The following is a 19,160-nucleotide window of genomic DNA, read 5'->3' as shown; positions in this document are numbered from 1 at the left end:
CCTCAGATTTGTGAAATGTTCACCTGTTTGGCAAGTGTTTGTCATGATATGTTCTGACAATAAAGAGTAGTTTAAAACGCCTCGGTTACGACTGTAACCTCGGTTCCCTGAAGAGGGAACGAGCGTTGCGTCGAGAATGACGCTATGGGGAACGCTTTGCGTGATGACGTCTTGAAGCACATGTAAAATCAGTCCAATGGTGTGGCGGAACGTCAGAGGCGGGTGACGTCACGTACCAGGAAGCTATAAAAGCCGGCCCGAAACAGAAAACGAAAGCTTCGTAAAAGTCTGAAGTCGAGCTGACAGGCATGAAGGAGATATGGCAAGGCGACGCAACGCTCGTTCCCTCTTCAGGGAACCGAGGTTACAGTCGTAACCGAGGCGTTCCCTTTCAAGGGAACTCCCGTTGCGTCGAGAATGACGCTATGGGGAACGTCTATACCAACGCCTCCATAGCTACGAATGTCTGTCCTGTGTGTAATCTAATAGAGCAGCACTAGGATGACAAAACATGAGACCCTGGAGCAGAGTCTAGATCCAGAGAGTAGAACCTGACGAAAGTGTGCGGTGAGGACCAGCCTGCCGCATCACAAACGTCCTGTAACGAAACTCCTGATATAAGGGCCTTAGAGGCCGCCATACTCCTCGTAGAGTGCGACCGGACAGCCAAAGGAGAAGGCTGTCCAGCCACCTCATAAGCAAGTGAGATAGTCTCAACCACCCACTGCTCATTCTTTGCTTAGACACTGGACCTCCCTTTTTAGGGGAGCAAATGTCACTTTTACGCCACAGGGCAGCTCTGTGGACATACGCGTCTAACGCCCGAACAGGGCAAGCAAATTATTAGCCTCCTGGTCCGATTTCGAAAGGGAGGAGGACCTCCAAGTGCCACGAGGGAAACGAGATACCAAAGGGGTCTTTCCCCACAGACATTCCACCCAAAGGAATGTGGTAAGCACCTAAGGCCGCCACATAAACCTTTAAGGTGGACGGGGTCAGACCTGCAGTGAACCGGTCCTGCAGGAACTCCAGAACTGTACCAATTGGGCAGTTGACTGGATCCAACCGACGGTCACTACACAAAGAGGTGAATACTCTCCAGTTCAGGGCATAAAGTTTCCTCGTGGAGGGAGCTCTGGACTGTAGAATGGTCTCAACAACCTCAGTTGAGAGACCTGACTCTATGAGCTGGGCCCCCTCAGAGGCCAAGCCCACAGGTTCCACAGTTCTGGGCGGGGGTGAAATATCGAGCCCTCCGCCTGGGACAGAAGGTCCCTCCTGACGGGTAGCTCCAGAGGAGGCCCGTCGAGGAGCGACACAAGATCGGGAAACCATACTCTGCCCGGCCAGCGCGGGGCTATAAGAAGCAGGCAAACCCGGTCCCTGCGAACTCTCTCCAGAACTCCCGGGAGCAGAGCAACTGGGGGAAAAGCGTACAGACGTAGCCTCGGCCACGTCTGCACCATAGCATCCAGTCCAAAGGAGCTGGATGCGTGAGGGAGAACCAAAGTGGACAGTGAGACGTCTCTCGAGACGCAAACAGACCCACTTATAAATTCCATATCAGCTCCACCACCTCGGGGGTGGAGCCACCATTCCCCGGGCCTCGGCCCCTGTCTCGACAGAGTGTCTGCTACTATATTTTGGACCCCGGGGATGTAGGCTGCCTTGAGTGACAGCAACTTCCCCTGGGACCACAAGAGGATATGGCGTGCCAGCGCAAACCCCCTTGATATAGGCGACTACCGACGTGTTGTCCGTATGTACTACACATGGTGTCCCCTGAGACCTGTGATAAAGCTCCTCAGAGCCCGGAAGACAGCTAACATCTCTAGGCGATTGATATGCCAGGAACGATGATGGTCTTCCCACAGACCTTGAGATGAGCGACCCTCAGGATCGCTCCCCAACCCGTGAGGGAAGCATCCGTCGTTAGCAGTTTGCGACGACAAGGAGCTCCCCGCACTGGGCCCTGGGACAGGAACCAAGGTTTCTTCCACATAACCAAGGCACGTAGGCATCACCGCGTGACCTTGATTGTGCGAAATGGGTTGCCCCTCGGGGAAAAACCCTCTGGTCCTGAGCCACCACTGCAGGGGCCTCATGTGCAGCAGTCCAAAAGGTATCCCGTTGGAAGCTGCTGCCATGAGACCCAACAGTCTCTGGAACTGTTTGACAGTGAGTAGCTGGCCTAGCTCTACACTTCTCACAGCTGCCAGGATCGAAGCGTGGCGATGACAGGCGCGCCTGCATCGACACTGAATCCCAAACCACGCCTAAAAAAGTGGTCCTCTGGAGTGGAGAAAGCACACTCTTCTTGGCGTTCAGCCGTAACCCCAACTCTTTCATATGGGCGAGAACAACATCTCGATGTTGAACCGCCATCTAATGCGACTGAGCTAAAATCAACCAATCGTCGATGTAGTTCGTGATGCGAATACCCCGGAGGCGCAGAGGCGCCAGAGCTGCATCCACGCATTTGGTGAAAGTGCGGGGTGATAAAGCCAGGCCGAATGGAAGAACTCGATATTGGTATGCTTTGCCCCCGAAAGCAAACCTCAGGAACTTCCAATGTCACGGACGGATGGAAATATGCGTCCTTGAGGTCTATCGTGACAAACCAGTCCTCGGACTAATCTGTGGCACGATTGTCTCAATGTTAACATTTTGAACTTGAGCTGCATGCCAACTCGAAGACCTAAAATGGGACGCAATCCCCCGTCCTACTTTGGAACTATGAAGTACCGGCTGTAAAACCCGGTTTCCCTGTTGGAGGGAGGTACATATTCTATGGCCCCTTTCTCTAACAGAGTGTTTACTTCCTGTTCCATAACCAGAACCTGCTCGGGGCCCACCATTGTGGGCAGGACCCCCATAAACCGCGGTGGGCGTTACTAGAATTGTATCTAATACCCTTTTTCCACGGTCTGCAGGACCCAACGAGAAACATTTGACAGTAGCTTCCACGCTGTCAAAGATTCTACTAGAGGTACCAGTCTCTCGAGACTGGTTTCTGGATTTTGTTGCTGTTGAGTAGTCGGTTCGTCGCCCTGTAACGGCGCACCGGCAGGGAACGACCAAACAGACTGCTCTAGCACCCTCCTCAGAGGGGGCGGGCATCCCGAGGCCACTACGTTTCCGGGTGGACCTTGAGATATGTGCTCGCCGGAGACCGCTGCGCCCTGTAACACCGGAGGCGGCAGGGTTGGCAGAACGGTCCCCTGAGGGCACCGAAGAGAGACGGCACCGTATTTTTCTCCTGCTGTTGAGCAGTCGGTTCGTCGCCCTGTAACGGCGCACCGGCAGGGAACGACCAAACAGACTGCTCTAGCACCCTCCTCAGAGGGGGCGGGCATCCCGAGGCCACTACGTTTCCGGGTGGACCTTGAGATATGTGCTCGCCGGAGACCGCTGCGCCCTGTAACGCCAGAGGCGGCAGGGTTGGCAGAACGGTCCCCTGAGGGCACCGAAGAGAGACGGGCACCGTGAAAAGAGGTGTTAACCGCTCTGCTTCGGGGGGACTACCCTCATTTGCCCTGAGCCCTCAGACATCAGGACTTTTTCCCAGCAGCCTTCTTGGCGGTAATAACGGTCCGCAGATCCGTTTTACCCCTCGAAGACTGCTGGGTTTGAGAGCGCCCTCCGTGTCCCCGAGATTTTTGTGGGGGAGCACGGGAGGAAACGCTCTGTTTCTGAGTGGCGCGGTGCTCAGCGCTCTTTTTAGAGGAGTGAGGCTGCTCCCGCTCAGCAGCCTCATAGAAAGAACGGCGGGGGAGAAGTTTCTGAAGTGCAGCTGCCTGTTTTGAAGCTTCTTGTGACTTCGCTACAGCACTATTAACTGCGTCTCCAAATAACCCTTGCGTGGATACTGGTGCATCTAAAAGAACATGTTTTTCTTTGTCCTTTATGTCACTTAAGTTAAGCCACAGATGCCTCTCAGTGGCCACCAGGGCTGCCATAGAGCGGCCGATGGATTTAGCCGTCTCCTTGGTGGCCCTGAGAGACAAATCCGTGGCTCTACGCAGTTCAGACACCGTATCAGCACTAATACCCCCGCCCTCCTCAAAATCACCCAATAACTCAGCCTGGTAAGCCTGCATTATGGACATTGTATGTAAACACGCTGCAGCTTGACCGGCGGCGGCATAAGCTTTATGAACCAGGGAAGAAGTAACTTTTACTGGCTTGGATGGAAGTGCAGGAGCCTTCAGAGAAGATGCCGTTGCTGGAGAGAGATAGCTCGCGAGCGTCTCTTCCACCTTCGGCATCTCCCCATAACCATGCTCTTTATAATTGTGAATGGATGAATAGTGTGATGTTTGTGCAGTATACACTCGATATGACACTGGTTTCGCCCACGATCTCGACACCTCGGTGTGGAGATCGGGGAAAAACGGCAGGCTCCTGCGCTGGGGCTGCGCACGAGATGGCAGGAAGCGTTCGTCGAGCTTACTTTTCGAACGAACGTCCTGCCTATCTTCTGGCCACTCAATAGACAGTCTGTCAACAGCTCTAGTAATGACATCGAGCAGTTCCTCAAACGCATGAGACTGAGGTGGCGAATCCTCAGACTCAGCTACAATACTCACAACATCCAACTCCTCAGAGCTGGATAGTTGCAGTACTGGTACCTCTATCGGGGGGGAAGAAACCGCAGCGCGTGCTTCCACACCCTGATAAGAGGCACTGGATCTATCAGACGGATGCTGAGATAAGGCAGAGCCCGTCTCAACATCCACTGATAAATCCATCTGTGAACCCCAGGTCTGAGATCGACGCCGTGCCTCGGCAGCGGCGGGACCCGAGCCCTGGGGAGCGTGGTCGGGATTGAACCGAGCCAAGCGGGATCGGAGCGTACGCAATGGAAGCGCACAGCAATGCACACAGTCACCACCCTCGAGTGCTGACTGGGCATGCTCCTCTCCCAAACAAACAACACAAAGAGTGTGTGTGTCACCTCCCGTTAAATAACGCGGGCAGGGATGGACACACACTCTAAACTGCTGCTCGCTCGCCATACTGAATATATATATATATATGATATAGACAGACAACACCAAATATACAGACAGATTTCACACAGAGCGCAACTGAAGACTCAGAAAGCTTTCGTTTTCTGTTTCGGGCCGGCTTTTATAGCTTCCTGGTACGTGACGTCACCCGCCTCTGACGTTCCGCCACACCATTGGACTGATTTTACATGTGCTTCAAGACGTCATCACGCAAAGCGTTCCCCATAGCGTCATTCTCGACGCAACGGGAGTTCCCTTGAAAGGGAACCACAGTTAACGCTCTGGTTTCTACAACTTTCATTTAGGAGCAAAAATCTGCCTTTAAACTTGAAAGAAATAAAGATTTGACTTTTATCGTGATAATTATCGATATCGACTGATATAAAAAAAATTATCGTGATATTTTTTTTGGGCCATATCGCCCAGCCCTAGGCCCAATCCCAATTCTCTGTCTTATCCCTTCCCCTAACCCCCTGAGTTTTGCATCGTTAAAGTGAGACGTGCAAAACTAAGGGGGTTAGGGGAAGGGGTAAGACAGAGAATTGGGATTGGGCCTTAGTGTTAGGTGATTATAATAAAACAGTTTGTACAGTATTAAAAAAAATTATGTCTATGGAAAGTCCCCATAGAACATGAAAACCCAACATGAGTGTGTGTGTGTGTTTGTGTGTGTGTGTGTGTGTGTGTGTGTGTGTGTGTGTCAGGCCCTTGGTCTTTGCCAGGTCGACTGGAATAGGAGCCCTCTGAGTGTCTACTTTCAGTTTCTCACATTTGAAACAGATCAATGTTTCCATCCTCTCGCGGGAATCAAAAACCGATGTCCTTATTTATATTGCGACTTTCAAAAGACCCTAAACATTTGTTATTTTTATCACCTGAGTTATTTAGTGGTCATCTGAGAAAAGTGAAAGAGTGAGAGTGACAGACAGACAGAGAGATTTTGGGAATGGCCATACAATCTCACTGGTTTTTATTGGTTTGCTAGCACCAGCTGTTAATTGCTCATAATGGAAATGTATTTTATATATATATATATATATATATGAAGAGTTCAGATGCAAAAGCCTCTAAGTGCCATCTGAAATTTTCTTCTTGAATGATAATTTTTATCAAGCTCGTATATTTAAGTTCAGTAATTTCACTTAAATGACAATTAATAGGTAATTTTCATTGGCATTTAATTGAAATTACTGAACTTAAATATACGAGCTTGATAAAAATGATCATTCTAGAAGAAAATTCATATTTTATTTTTAGCTTTTTTTTGTGTTATTGTGATTTAAATTCATTTTAATAGAAGCACCAGAAAATGTGTATTTCAGTATATTCTAGAACTTTTTTAAGGGCTAAGAAAGTAATCATGATTTAATCTCTTTATTATTTTTGTAGTTTACCACGAGTGGCATTAATAAAACATCATCTATCGTACATTTTTTTTTTATTCCTTAACAAAGACACTGAATGGTTTAAAACTGAATGCGATTCACTTTGTATTTTACACTTTGTACACAAACTGAGCTACCAAATTAAGCATTATTATAAACTACAAAAGTTTATTATGATTAATTACTTTACAAAATTGTATATAAGATAATAAAATATTAAACAATGTTACTGGTGCTTCTATAAAATGAATTGTAAACTGGTTTAGAACTATAATTTCACAGTAAGAGTGGTTTTGGTTGAACTAAGTGCAATGCTGAGCTAATGATAGACAGGTAGCAGCCTTCAGGTCACCTGGGATTATGTGTGTGTGTGTGTGTGTGTGTGTGTGTGTGTGTGTGTGTGTGTGTGTGTGTGCGTGCGTGCGTGCGTGCGTGCGTGCATACAAGTGGTCAAAAATATCATCCCCAAACACATGCTTCATCACACCTCTCTCTGGCACCAGTCTAATAAACCAGTGTGATGTCTGGGTCTGCATAATGCCAGGCTTTGCCAGTCTGTCTGGCTTTATCTCATGCCGCACTAACACCATTTACTAAGACCAGCCGAGCACTGATGTGATAATTCATTGGCTTTCGCTTTCAGGCCAGACAATGCCATTATCCATCAAAGAAATGCATATAATATTATTTGAAAAGGGGGGGTCAAAGCCTCATGATCTAAAAATGACTTACCATCTTTCAGTATTGCAGAACTGACAGATGTCCAAACCTAATTTCAGCTAAATCAATTGAATTAGGGGTTTTAGCCACAGTAACCTAGTGCCATTGGGGCCCCCCTTTGTGGTTTGGCTCCAGCGGGGTCATATTCTCTGTGAGAAACCCGTCCCTGCTGTTCTGAATGCTCTACTTTCCGCAGATCAAAGTCAGGCATGCTGTCTATCGCAAAAAATAACACCATTTTATTGTAGCTAATGAGGTTCAAGTATTAAATGTGAGAGTGAGTGAGGGAAAATGCATCTAATAAGAGACAGTAAAACCCACGACAATGTACAACATAACTTAGGAATCAGGAGGATGTCTACATAGGACACGCTGCACTCCAACACAATGTTGGATGATAGAGACACAACTAATGGTGTAATCCACAGAACATGATGATTAATGCCCCCTCCTCATCACAAAACTCCATCTTCCACTGGTTTTTCAGTAGCACAAAATGAAGAAACAATAGCTATAATAGTTACAGTAGTAGTCAACTAATAAAATCATTAATCATTCATCAATTGTATTTATCATTTAGAAGGCACTCGACATGTGGCTTTTGACATGCGTAGATATGAATGTATACTAATTAAAAAGATAAACTATTTATCACTAGAATGCCTGTGTGAATGCGTCATCCAGACTTTACAGGTACTTGATTGCTTTTTCAAATGTTTTGCATTACATAATGTACTGGCAGCATTAACAAAATATTGCAACATTTTTTTTTTTTACTGACTGACTGACTGACTGACTGACTGACACATTAGGTGAAATCAGCTACTGTCAAATATACTGATCTGGAAGGGAGTTTTTTTTTTTTTTTTTTTTTTTGAAAGTGAGTGTTGCCAATAGGTTGTAGAAACTATTGGATAATGTGTGTGTATATATGAGATGCCAACAATACTTGAACCACTACCTATTTTACCCAGAATGTTAGTTATGGTAGTCACAAGATATACAATGAATGGAAGCAAAAATAAATGAGGAGAAACATTGTGAGAAAAAAATAATAGATTTATGGATTGTAGAGGTTGTGTGACACATTGCTTGATTTGAATGAGATTAAAATAGCAAAATATGTTTGCGTAAACGAATCTAGTCTGAATAGCATTCAGTTTTAGGGTGTATTCACACCAGGAAAGTCCTATAGTTCACTTGCTTTGGTCCGGACCAAATACAATGTTGATTTTTTATTTTTTTTTGGTATGGTTCGCTTTCACACTGCTCTTTTTGCAAGTGAACCAAAATTTGTAAAGTATAGAGATATTTCGTAATGCAATATTTGTTCTTTTACTGATTTGGTGTTATTCTCTAAAAACGCAATATTTAGAAACTAATGAGCATCATATGATACAATGTCATCTCTATGATGTTGTAATTAGGATTTTGCGAAGATGTGCTGGCGGAGAGAGCATGCTCTTAACTGAAAAAGTTCAAACATTATTAAAAACAAGTGAACAGTCAGTAATAAAATGAGAACAAATACACAAATTACAAGCAGAGATAAATACTAAATAACAAAGTTTCAAAGTCTAACAGTAGTATTCAGGTAGGCTACAGAAATTATTAAGCCTAAATGTAAAATAACACTATTTGTTCACTGAAGAAATGAAATATAGTTTCATCTTTCTTAAAGTTGTATTTTGTTATTTTATTAATATTAATAATGACACAGAGAAACGTAGGAATATTGAGTGTCTGCTGTCACTTTAAGACCAAATGCATGGACCGAAAAAAATTACAAACAATAACTATGACATAACCGAGAAAATACTTGATGAGTTTTTAACATAATTTGTGTGCATTTGTGTCCGTGTCAAGGGCAAGGAAACGCAAAAGAGGAATCAATTCAGTGTTCGAGCGCTGTCTGAAACGCGTCTCTCTCTCTCTCTCTCTCTCTCTCTTGCAATTGGGTCGGTCCGCACCCGAGTGCGATTGCTGTATTCACACCTGCCCATAAGATTCGCACCACGGGGGGAAACGACCTTGAGTTAGATTTAATCGAACCAAACAAGTCAGGTGTGAATACACCCTTACATTAAAAAGATTATAATCTTATCGTTTGTTTTTGGTCCTCTTGGTCTCATGAAGTTGAGTGCCTCTGATTTAGATCACGTTACATCTAATTGTCTCTCACTGACTTTATGAATTATGCACAAAATTAACTGTAATGGCGTTAAAGTAAACTTTATTTAAATTGTTCAATACTGAGAGCAGGGTAGGACAGCCGCATGGCGGATCAGCAGTCCCGTTGAAGCCGTGACACACAGACAACAAGACATATTGCATCACTACCTGTACATGCTTGAACATCACTATGTTTGCTTTCTATCTCCACACACACACACACACACACACACACACACACACACACACACACACACACACACACAAACTGCATGCTCTCTAACATGGCTTCTGTTATGTGTGTAGGATTATCCATGAGGACGGTTTCTCTGGTGATGATGTGAAGCAGTACAAGCCAGTGGTCTTCAGCAACACCATCCAGTCTCTGGCCGCTATCGTGCGTGCCATGGACACACTGGGGCTGGAGTACGGAGACAAGGAGCGTAAAGTGAGTTCAACACAAACCCTGATAAGCTGAAACACTCATTAAAGAGTGGCATTAAAGAGTGGCATTCCCATTGTGATTATAACCTTATGGATTATAATTAAAACACTTATGATCAGCTGTAATTTCACTTTACTTTAAAGCAAGACCGAAGAACATTTACACAAGACAAATATATACTGTTCTGTGTAAGATGATTCAGGAAAATCAGATGACATGGGTAAATGACAGTGGCTTGTAGCCTTAGCTTTATAGTTCCTGTGGCTGTAACTATGAGCTATAATGAATTGAACTCACAACTCAGTAAGGATACAAAATGGTTTTAAAGAGACCTTTAAACCTTTTTACATTTGGTTTGGTTTTTAATAGGAATATTCCAGGTTCATTTTATTTCATTTTCTTAAAAAAAATAGAGGTGAGCACTTGCAATGAGATTAAATGGGGCAATGCAATGTGAAGATAGTTTATAATAATATTAATTTATATACAATAGTGAATATATAATATAATATAGTAATTATTGAAACATTTTGTATTATTGTCAAAACTTATTGTAATTTTTGAGCTGTAGAGCTGTTTAAATCATTTTTACAGTTGTTTTACGGTTTATGGTATTGCGTTATCATGGCAACAAAGTTGTAAAATTGGATCTAGTTTTATACAGGTTCGTAAGTTTTTTCTTCCTCCAATCATGATTCACATTAAAGGGATAACATTTTTGTCATTTACTCACACTCAAGTTGTTCCAAACCTGTATGATTTTTTTCTTCTTCTGATCATAAAAGAAGATATTTTGAAGAATGTCTGTAATCAAACAGTTGACGGTAGCCATTGACGTCCATAGTATATATTTTTTCTTACTATGGAACTCAATGGCTACCGTCAACTGTTTGGTTACCAAAATTCTTTAAAATATCTTATTTTGTGTTCAACAGTAGACAGAACCTCATACAGGTTTAGAACAACTGGAGGGCGAGTAAATGACCATTCCTTTAGCACACATTTTGTTTACATCTTTGGCTATACTGTTGAAACATTGAGCGTTTTGATTACATTATGCCACAATTGTCAATGGATATTATATTAACTTATACTGAACCTGGAATGTTCCTTTAATAATAAAAAAAAATCATTCTACTAAAGACTCTATGCATTGAACACACAACCAGTAATCTAATCTAAAGGAAAACAGATGTGGTAAACATTGATAGACTCCAGCCACAGCAGATATCGTTTCCCTCCCCTTAATACATAAGTAAAATGGTTTGGCTCTGATGGGAAGCTTCATCTTAAGATTCCTCTGCTAATGCATTCTATCAGTGACAATATAAGACTCATAATCCCATTGTGCCCTTTCCCAAAAGCTTTCTCACTATAATGTCAGTGAACTCATTGACCTTTAGCAGGAAGAAATGTTTCACTTTAATCAAACCAAAGCTATCAGTATGGAGGGAACAGTCATCTGAAATATCCATCGATTTGAGATATTTTCTCTTGTGAGAAATAGACCACGTCTTCATTTCCAGGTTGAGTTACACCTCAGGAAGCTGGCCTTGAAGGGCATCAGATCTGTGTACCTAATAAGAGAGGTTACAGATAGCAATGTGGCATAATGTGTAAGTGTGTTTGAATGTGACTACTGGGCCCACATGGAACCGGACTTTTCTGCTTTTTCTGTTTCATTTGCTGGTTTTTGTTAGGGAGAAGCACAATTTGGCACAATTATGACTTAAACAGATAAAGGAATATTGCAGTTAAGGGACTATTCTGGGTTCAGTACAAGTTAAGCTAATTCCACAGCATTTGTGACAGCATTTGTTGATTATCTAAAAAAAAGAAGAGAAAATAGTAAAGCAAAACCCAAAGTAAAGTTATAACCAAGTAAACTTGGATATAACTTTACAAAAAATGTTATTAAGCAATTACATTTTTTTAATGAAAATTTTAATATATATATTTTTTCACACTAGAATCATGTTGTCACACACACATATTGTTTATGTTTTTTGGCTATAAACGGTTGAAACCGTTTATGGATTGGCCCTGTTCACTTCCATCGTAAGTGCTTCATGATAAACCAGATTTTTGCCTTTTTTAAAGAAAAGGAATGACCTTCTTCATTCTTTTGGTAATCAAATGTTGTCAACAGTGCTTAACTTGTACTGAACCCAGAACATTCCTCTTATACAGCCCTGAGCGAATTCTTCATAGATCCTTCAGAGTTCTTTGTGCACCAATTCCATGTGGGCTGAGTTCTGTCTATTGCCAATGGTGGGATTGATCAGAATGGTATACAGTATGTGATGTGTTCCAAAGCTATAGAGAGAGGATCCTATATGACACTTTCCTCATTGTAAATCGCTAAATGACTTAATGTTAGTGCATACAGTATGTATACGTTATTCCTGAGAACAGATCACTTACACGCATCCACATGAACTCTTCAGCCCTCTGTTCCTTCAGGCTGTGGAGGCCAGCCGGCTCACACATTTTAAATCTGAAGTGTGAAGCTTTTATTGAAACAACCTAGCCTCTATAGATCTGTTTGCCCTTTCTTTCTTTCTTTCTGTCTTTCTGTCTTTCTCTCTCTTTCAGTGTGTTTCTTGCTTTTATACCTTCTCAGCTTCCCTCTTTCACTCTCTCTCTCACTGATCTGTTGGTCTGTGTATGCACAGGCACAACCCTCTCTCCTTCATATCTCCCTTCTCATATCTCCTCTTCTCTCTCACCAATCTGGCCCTGTTGCCATGACAACCTCATGTTTCGTCTCTCTCTCTCAATGCATTCCACAAGTCTGTGTCCATGGGCAATGTCACTTGCATTGCACTCTGCCCAGCACCAAAGAGGCAACAATCTCATGTGACCATACACGCAGTGTGTGTGACCAGAATGAAAAGTGTCCAAACACACACTCAAAAGCTCTATATAGAGAGACTTGAGTTGCAATACATTTAATTTGAGTTTGACGCTATCATGTTGCTAAGATAACTGTGTGAAGCCTAAAATAAAAAGACCGAAATATTGGGAAAAATTGTTATGTAATTGTTGATTATAAAATATTTTATTATATTATGTATTATTTTATTATTAAATGTATTGTATTATTAATATTATTTGTTAGATAATTTTGTTATAATAAAATAATCAATATTACACCAATCTATATTAATATTATTTGTTAGATAATTTTGTTATAATAAAATAATCAATATTACACCAATCTATGTTTAGCAATAATTTTAATATTGAGTGAAACATAAGTTGACATTTTTGTAACCATTTTATAATCTGCCATCTTGGGTTTATATTTACACCCTGCTCCAGTGTTGTTATTGTTAACTAAAAACTATTAAAAATCTTTTTTTGTTTATTGAAATGAAGCTGAAATAAAAAAGCCTGGTCTCATTGTTAATACGTAGGTACATTTGTACATTTACAGGCTGTACAATTGTTGTACGTTTGAATAGATGCTGAAACTTGCGATATGGACGTATTGGGGCAACATTTAATCATAAACATTATGACGTATTTAAGAAAATGTAAAATTTTTACGAATCTTTTATATCATAGATATTTGTATAATTGCCCTTTTTATCATTTTATGGATACATTTTAGATCCCTTAACCCTACCCCAAACCTAAACATGACCATTTTATAGAGCCTACCCATTCTTAAAAATATGTAGTTATAAAGAAAAACATAACAGATAATTGTAATAATACTAATTTATTTATTGCAAAAATGTCAAAAGCGGTTCCAAAAGTAGTTCAAATGACGATGTGTTGCAGTCGTGGTATATAACAGTTATGTAACAGATTTGTATGATTAAAAGCCGAATTTAAGTTCTCTCTGAAAGTCTTATCCCGGTGCACATTTCTCATTTAAATGCACATCAACAGAAACACGGCATGTCACAATCTGTGAATACTCATGAGATCACGTTGAATAAAATAAATAAAAATAAAATAAATAAAAATAAAGGCTTTCTCAAAATATTATAATAATATCTCAATAATACTAAAATAACACTGCTCAATTCATAGGTTTTTATAATATGTATAGGTATTACCATCCTGTCTCTGTAATTTTGGAAAAGAGCATGTATCTGCCTCATGCCTTTCTATAAATCTGTACACACTTTTCTACAAAACACCCTGTCTAGGCTTACCACACATTTGCCAGCGTCATCGATTGATGCCGGTATCTGGATATGTTATACTACGCTCTGTGATAATTTGTTACAGGAGTCAATTTTCAGGAGCTGCTGTCTATTTTTATATGTTCTGCATATATGTACACATGACACACATATTCCATGTACATTCTTGTCATGTCTCTATACATGCAGCTGTCCTGGTAATCACCCAGGATCCTTTTTCTTTGTAGTGTAATAGTGGATGATGCTATGGCCTGGGGCAGAAAGTCCATTCATCCTAGTTTGATTCAGAGCTCACCACAGCTCACTCATACAGCTCATCTCATTGCTGCCATGCTTATGGTCCTCTACATTACAGCAAAATGGCTGCCGTTCTGAGCGGAATGGGTTCCATAAGGAGTTCCAACATGTTGGTGTGACCTTGCCAGGGTTCCACACATCCTGAGCCACACTACGACTGATAATATAAATGGCAGTCTGTGGTGGGCAAGGGCCGTGAGCCCAGTGCCTGGCACCCAGATGGACACAGATGGGCTTTGCCATTCAAGCCCTCTGCTTTGACTGCAGCATCATGACGAAGCGAGTAAAAAACTCTACAAACCCAATTGGGTGTCACTAGACTACGTGCTAAATGCATGCAAATTTATATTCAAAAATGCCCCAAAATAGAACTGAGCTTTAGGATTGCAGTCAGAATTAGGAGTGTTTGCTCATGGAATGACTTTGAGTGAGAGACGGAAGTGAAAAGCTCTAAATTTAAAGTGATTTATCTCGCATTAGTGCTGACACTCTGGTGACAGCTCTCCTCTCTGGACATTTCTATTACTTATTTTCTTATAACGATAAATATGTGCTTGCAGAATCAATTTAATGCATATTAAGTGTTTTTTGGGTTATACAAAGAGTTATTTTATGGATCGGGTGCTGCAGTGTGTGAAAAATCTGTTCTTTCAGGCAAAACTGATTGGATGCGGACAGTCACTCATATGAATTGCTGTCTGTGGCCAGTTGGAATATATCGACAAACAGTGGCTTTTAAAGTATTGAGACACATTAATGATGCTTTGTTTTTCCTTTAAAATTAATGGAAATCCCATAGGTGGCTTTTAAAGTAGTTCATGACTTGAGGCAAACAGGCATCCTTTGTGTTTAGTTTGAGTAGGGCTGCACGATTTATTGTATTTTAATCATGATCACGATTCCTGCCTCTCTTGATTAATTAAGCATAATTGGCCTGCTGTTTATTTATTTAGATTTTTTTATTTATTTGACATTTGTTATCTTGCATTGTTAATAACAAACCTCCACAAGCTTTCATGCTTTGAGTTGCCAGATGCCACGAGTTTAAATCTCTTAGTCAGAGCTTTTCACTTAAATGGGTGCATTTTTCCACCTAGTGTTTTACCTATCTTCCCAACCTGGCGAACTTGCACATGTGCTCTCTCTGCGCTGCAACAAAAGCTCTGATAATCACAGACAAACATGTATGTTGGAGTTTAGCGATCTCCATTTAAATATTCTGCTCAAATGAAAGTGTAATACAGCCAGTCTGTGTTTCTCTATGAGGCTGCTCGTATTATTTACTGCAACTACTGTAAATCTGTGAGCAGTGACAAACAAGTAATTCCAAACATTAATCTCGACTATATTGTTTACGGTTGTGGTCGCTGAATAAATGCACTTACCATGTGCTATAATACAAAGTATTTTTGTTGTTTTAATAGGAAAACATTAACATTATTATTGAATATTATTTGGAATTACGTTTAAGCTTTTGAGAGAATCTTTTTAAAGTTTAATTAGTTTTCATAATTTAGAAAGTGTTGCATTTATATGATAAATGTAAAAAATCAGGAAACTACAGTAGATGAGGTTAAATAAACCCTGCATATGAGTTGACTTACTCTTGATTTGTGTTTTTGTGAAAGTGCAATAATTCTGATGTAAAATGTAAAAAGAAATGTCTCAAATGAGAACAATTATGATTAATAATCGTGATTATCATTTTTGAGCAAACAATAGTGATTATCAGTTTAACCATTATCGTGCTGTCCTAAGTTTTGTTTTAAATCCTTCATTGCTCTCTATGCAAACTGTCACTGGGGTATTTGGTAGTTTATTTTGTATAGTCTGCAGGCTTCTCTGCGTATGTCACTGAGGGAAAACAGTTGAGGAATAAGGAAGAGAGGGTGCTGGCACCAGAATATTCCCTGCAGTCCCGGCAACGCCCCAGTGGTGCTTACGCTCCCACTCATTATCCAGAGAAAACTCATATGAACAGCCTCATCATCAGCTAATAGTCTTAATGTAAGGCTGACCTGGAATTAATTTTGATTAAAGATTTAAAAAATATTGATGCCCAAGGATAAATAATTTATAACAAATACTGTAATATTCCATAAAAACAAGAATTGTCCATTTTGATTTCATGGTGACTTTAAGATAAGCAGTTTAAGGAGAAAATAAACTCCAGTTTGACATACACAATATTTTAGTGTTCTGCTTGAGATACCCACATCCTGTACTCCACAAATTTCTTTCTAAAATGTTGTGCAGTTTCATTTAGTGACTTTAGGTAAAAACATTAGTATAGATTTTATAGACTAACAGTGGCCATGGAAGTAGTAAGTAGTATGAGTTGGGAGTTCTCCTGCCATTATATAGTAATAAATTCGCATTTAAAGATCCCGAATGTGAAAATATTTGCATATTAGGTGCTCTTTTTGGTCCAGGTCACCCTGCATTTTGGTACGTTCTTTGTGAAGTTGTTGTAGACAGCCTGTACCATTGCTAAAAATCAGAGGGGAAGGTTGACGTATTTATAGGATGTGTAAATTAATTTTGCGTGAGGCAGAACGAGAGCCCTCCAGAATTATTAACAGATATCTATCCCAGCAGATTACACCGCAGCCTCCATTTTAATTGAGACTTTAATTGAGAATTTATGTCATGTCTCTGGTGCTTGGATTTAGTAAAAGGATGACTGGGTCCCTTCTCCCCAGCCTTACAGCTCATCTACACAGATCCCAAATATAATTATTTCTGATGCATTTTAATTATATATTGGGTTAATCAGTTTACCTAAGTGAATCTTTACTCAGGAGAACCTACTTGTGTTTCCCGGGCTTTAGTTGTATGTCAGGGATAGCACCTACTTGTTTGTGGTCCTGGTACACTTGGTATCACAATCATTTCCGAACCAAGGACCCCTTTCACAATCCTAAACTGTTTACAGACCCTACAGTAAATTTGAGCTTAACTTTAATAAAAAATAATAATAATAAAATAAAATAATAATAGGTAAATGGGTATTTTGCACACTTTGATAGAGCACTTCTAATAAATCACTGAATCATTCTCCCCACAATCTCAACTGTCCCGACCCACTTTTTTATATATATTATTTTATTTTATTTTACTTAACCCTCTGGAGTCTGGGCTGTTTTTGGGGCCCTTGAGATGTTCTGACATGCCCTGACATTTGTGCTTTTTTCAGTTGCTTATAAACATATTAATGGCAAAGGTGTAAATTCACTCTATAAAGCACAAACAGGGCTACAATAATATGTGAGCCACGTGAATGTACATGTTTTCATTTTTGAGAGAATAATGTTTATGCATGGATATTGAAAAAACTAAAAACTAAAATTTCTGAAATAAGGCCTCAAAACACATAGTAAATATGTGTCAATAAGACTTTTGACTAATGGATGTCCTCGCCTATAATTTTTTCTTCAAAATTATGTGAAAATAGTCTTGCTTTATTGTTCACATAAAGCCATACATTGATTTAAATTGATGTAAAACAGGTTTTGCTTGGAAAGCCAATATGCGAGGGGGCGTGAACGAAGAGTGGTTTACACCTGAAATTACAATGTCCCATCCCACTCTGCATAATTAGCCATTCACACAGGTGTGAAACTGGCTGAGCCACAATGCAAGGACAAAGGATCTTTTGAAGAAGACTTATATTGACCATTTAAGATTTTGCTTACATTTATCTTGTAAATATGTTTTGCTATTTTATTAAAAAGGTTACAATTACAACAATAATTAGCCTACAATTTCAACAATATTTCAAGTGTACTCTTTCTTTGTAAAAAAAAAAAAAAAAAAAAGATTATAGGCCTACATTTTATCTATGTATTCATTACAGCTAACATCTTAGTTGATGACTTTATTTTTGACAAAAATTGTAGGCTATTTTATATATAGAAATTGCTAAACAAAAGCTTATTTGACGAGGCAGTATATTCTACAGTAAAAACTGTACCCAAATCTACTAAACAAAATGTTGTCTTTCGTATTTCGCCTGAATGTAACGTTGTTTTCATGAAATATTAGGGCATATAAATGTTAATTTGCAGTTTACGTTGCTTATACAAATAGCCTACATTTTATTTCAACATATTTCAGTCGATTTTTACCCATCTCCGTATAGCAATACGGTTTGCTAAAAAAATCATCATTCGTTGACGACTCGCGATCTTTGCAGTAGGCTAGTGAACGCACCGGATAAATGCACATTTATTAGGCTATAGTTTTTTTGTTTTGGATGGTTTTGTTTAGAAACAGCTTTCTGTAAATATATTTCACATTTTTTAGACATGTGAGGCGAGTAGGCTCATGATTCATGATGATCTCCAGTTCAAGCACCTTATGTTGTGATTGCCTATAGGCCTATTTACTTTAAATCCAGGAAATTTGTTAATGAAAAAATTATTAAAATTAAGATACAATTGATACAAAACGAAATTCGTTTTAAAGAAAGGATTTGTACTTTCTGTTTTGAGGTCTCTGTGAAAGTTTTAGAGCGCTCGCGTCCATAATGGAGAACTGTCAGGTAATATTGTTTTTTGCCAGCTGTGGTAAACAGCGCGCATCTATGCCGTTCATTCATTCATAAACAGAAACCCGAGAAGGAAAAACTTACTAGTATTCCTCAGCTCGTATTCCTCGTATTCCTCATTATTCCTCACAGCGCTGTGTTGTAAACAAGTAATGTTCTGAATAAACTTGTGTTTTGGTTGTCTCGAGCTGATACAGGGGGCGTTCACAGGATTGCGCGGATTACCTCAGCCATTTGCGTTTGAATAGCACGCGCTCTCCGTGGGCGGAGTCACATTACATTTGAATTAGCTCTAATGAGGTCGACTGGAATCGCTCTCTTTTAATACAGATTTCACAAGATGAGAATATTTGTTTTTTATATAAATTACTTCAGTAAAAAGAAGAGAATTCAAGCTTCATGCCTGTGTGACTGTATGCC

General features: G+C 40.4%; 1 protein-coding gene across 3 annotated transcripts in view; it reads left to right on the top strand.

The window, feature by feature from the left end:
* Positions 1-19,160, top strand: part of gnao1a (guanine nucleotide binding protein (G protein), alpha activating activity polypeptide O, a) — a 101,949-nt gene that overhangs the window by 15,788 nt on the left and 67,001 nt on the right. For all 3 annotated transcript variants that reach the window (XM_081372513.1, XM_081372514.1, XM_081372515.1), the window contains one exon: positions 9,596-9,737. In XM_081372513.1, the coding sequence (XP_081228639.1) occupies positions 9,596-9,737 (142 nt within the window). The remainder of the gene's footprint in view (positions 1-9,595; positions 9,738-19,160) is intronic.

The sequence above is a fragment of the Scardinius erythrophthalmus genome (genome assembly GCF_964197995.2).
Source record: "Scardinius erythrophthalmus genome assembly, chromosome: 8".
In the NCBI taxonomy this organism is placed as follows: domain Eukaryota; kingdom Metazoa; phylum Chordata; class Actinopteri; order Cypriniformes; family Leuciscidae; genus Scardinius; species Scardinius erythrophthalmus.
The sequence above is the reverse complement of the archived record's forward strand: the minus strand, read 5'-3'. Positions and strand labels throughout refer to the sequence as shown.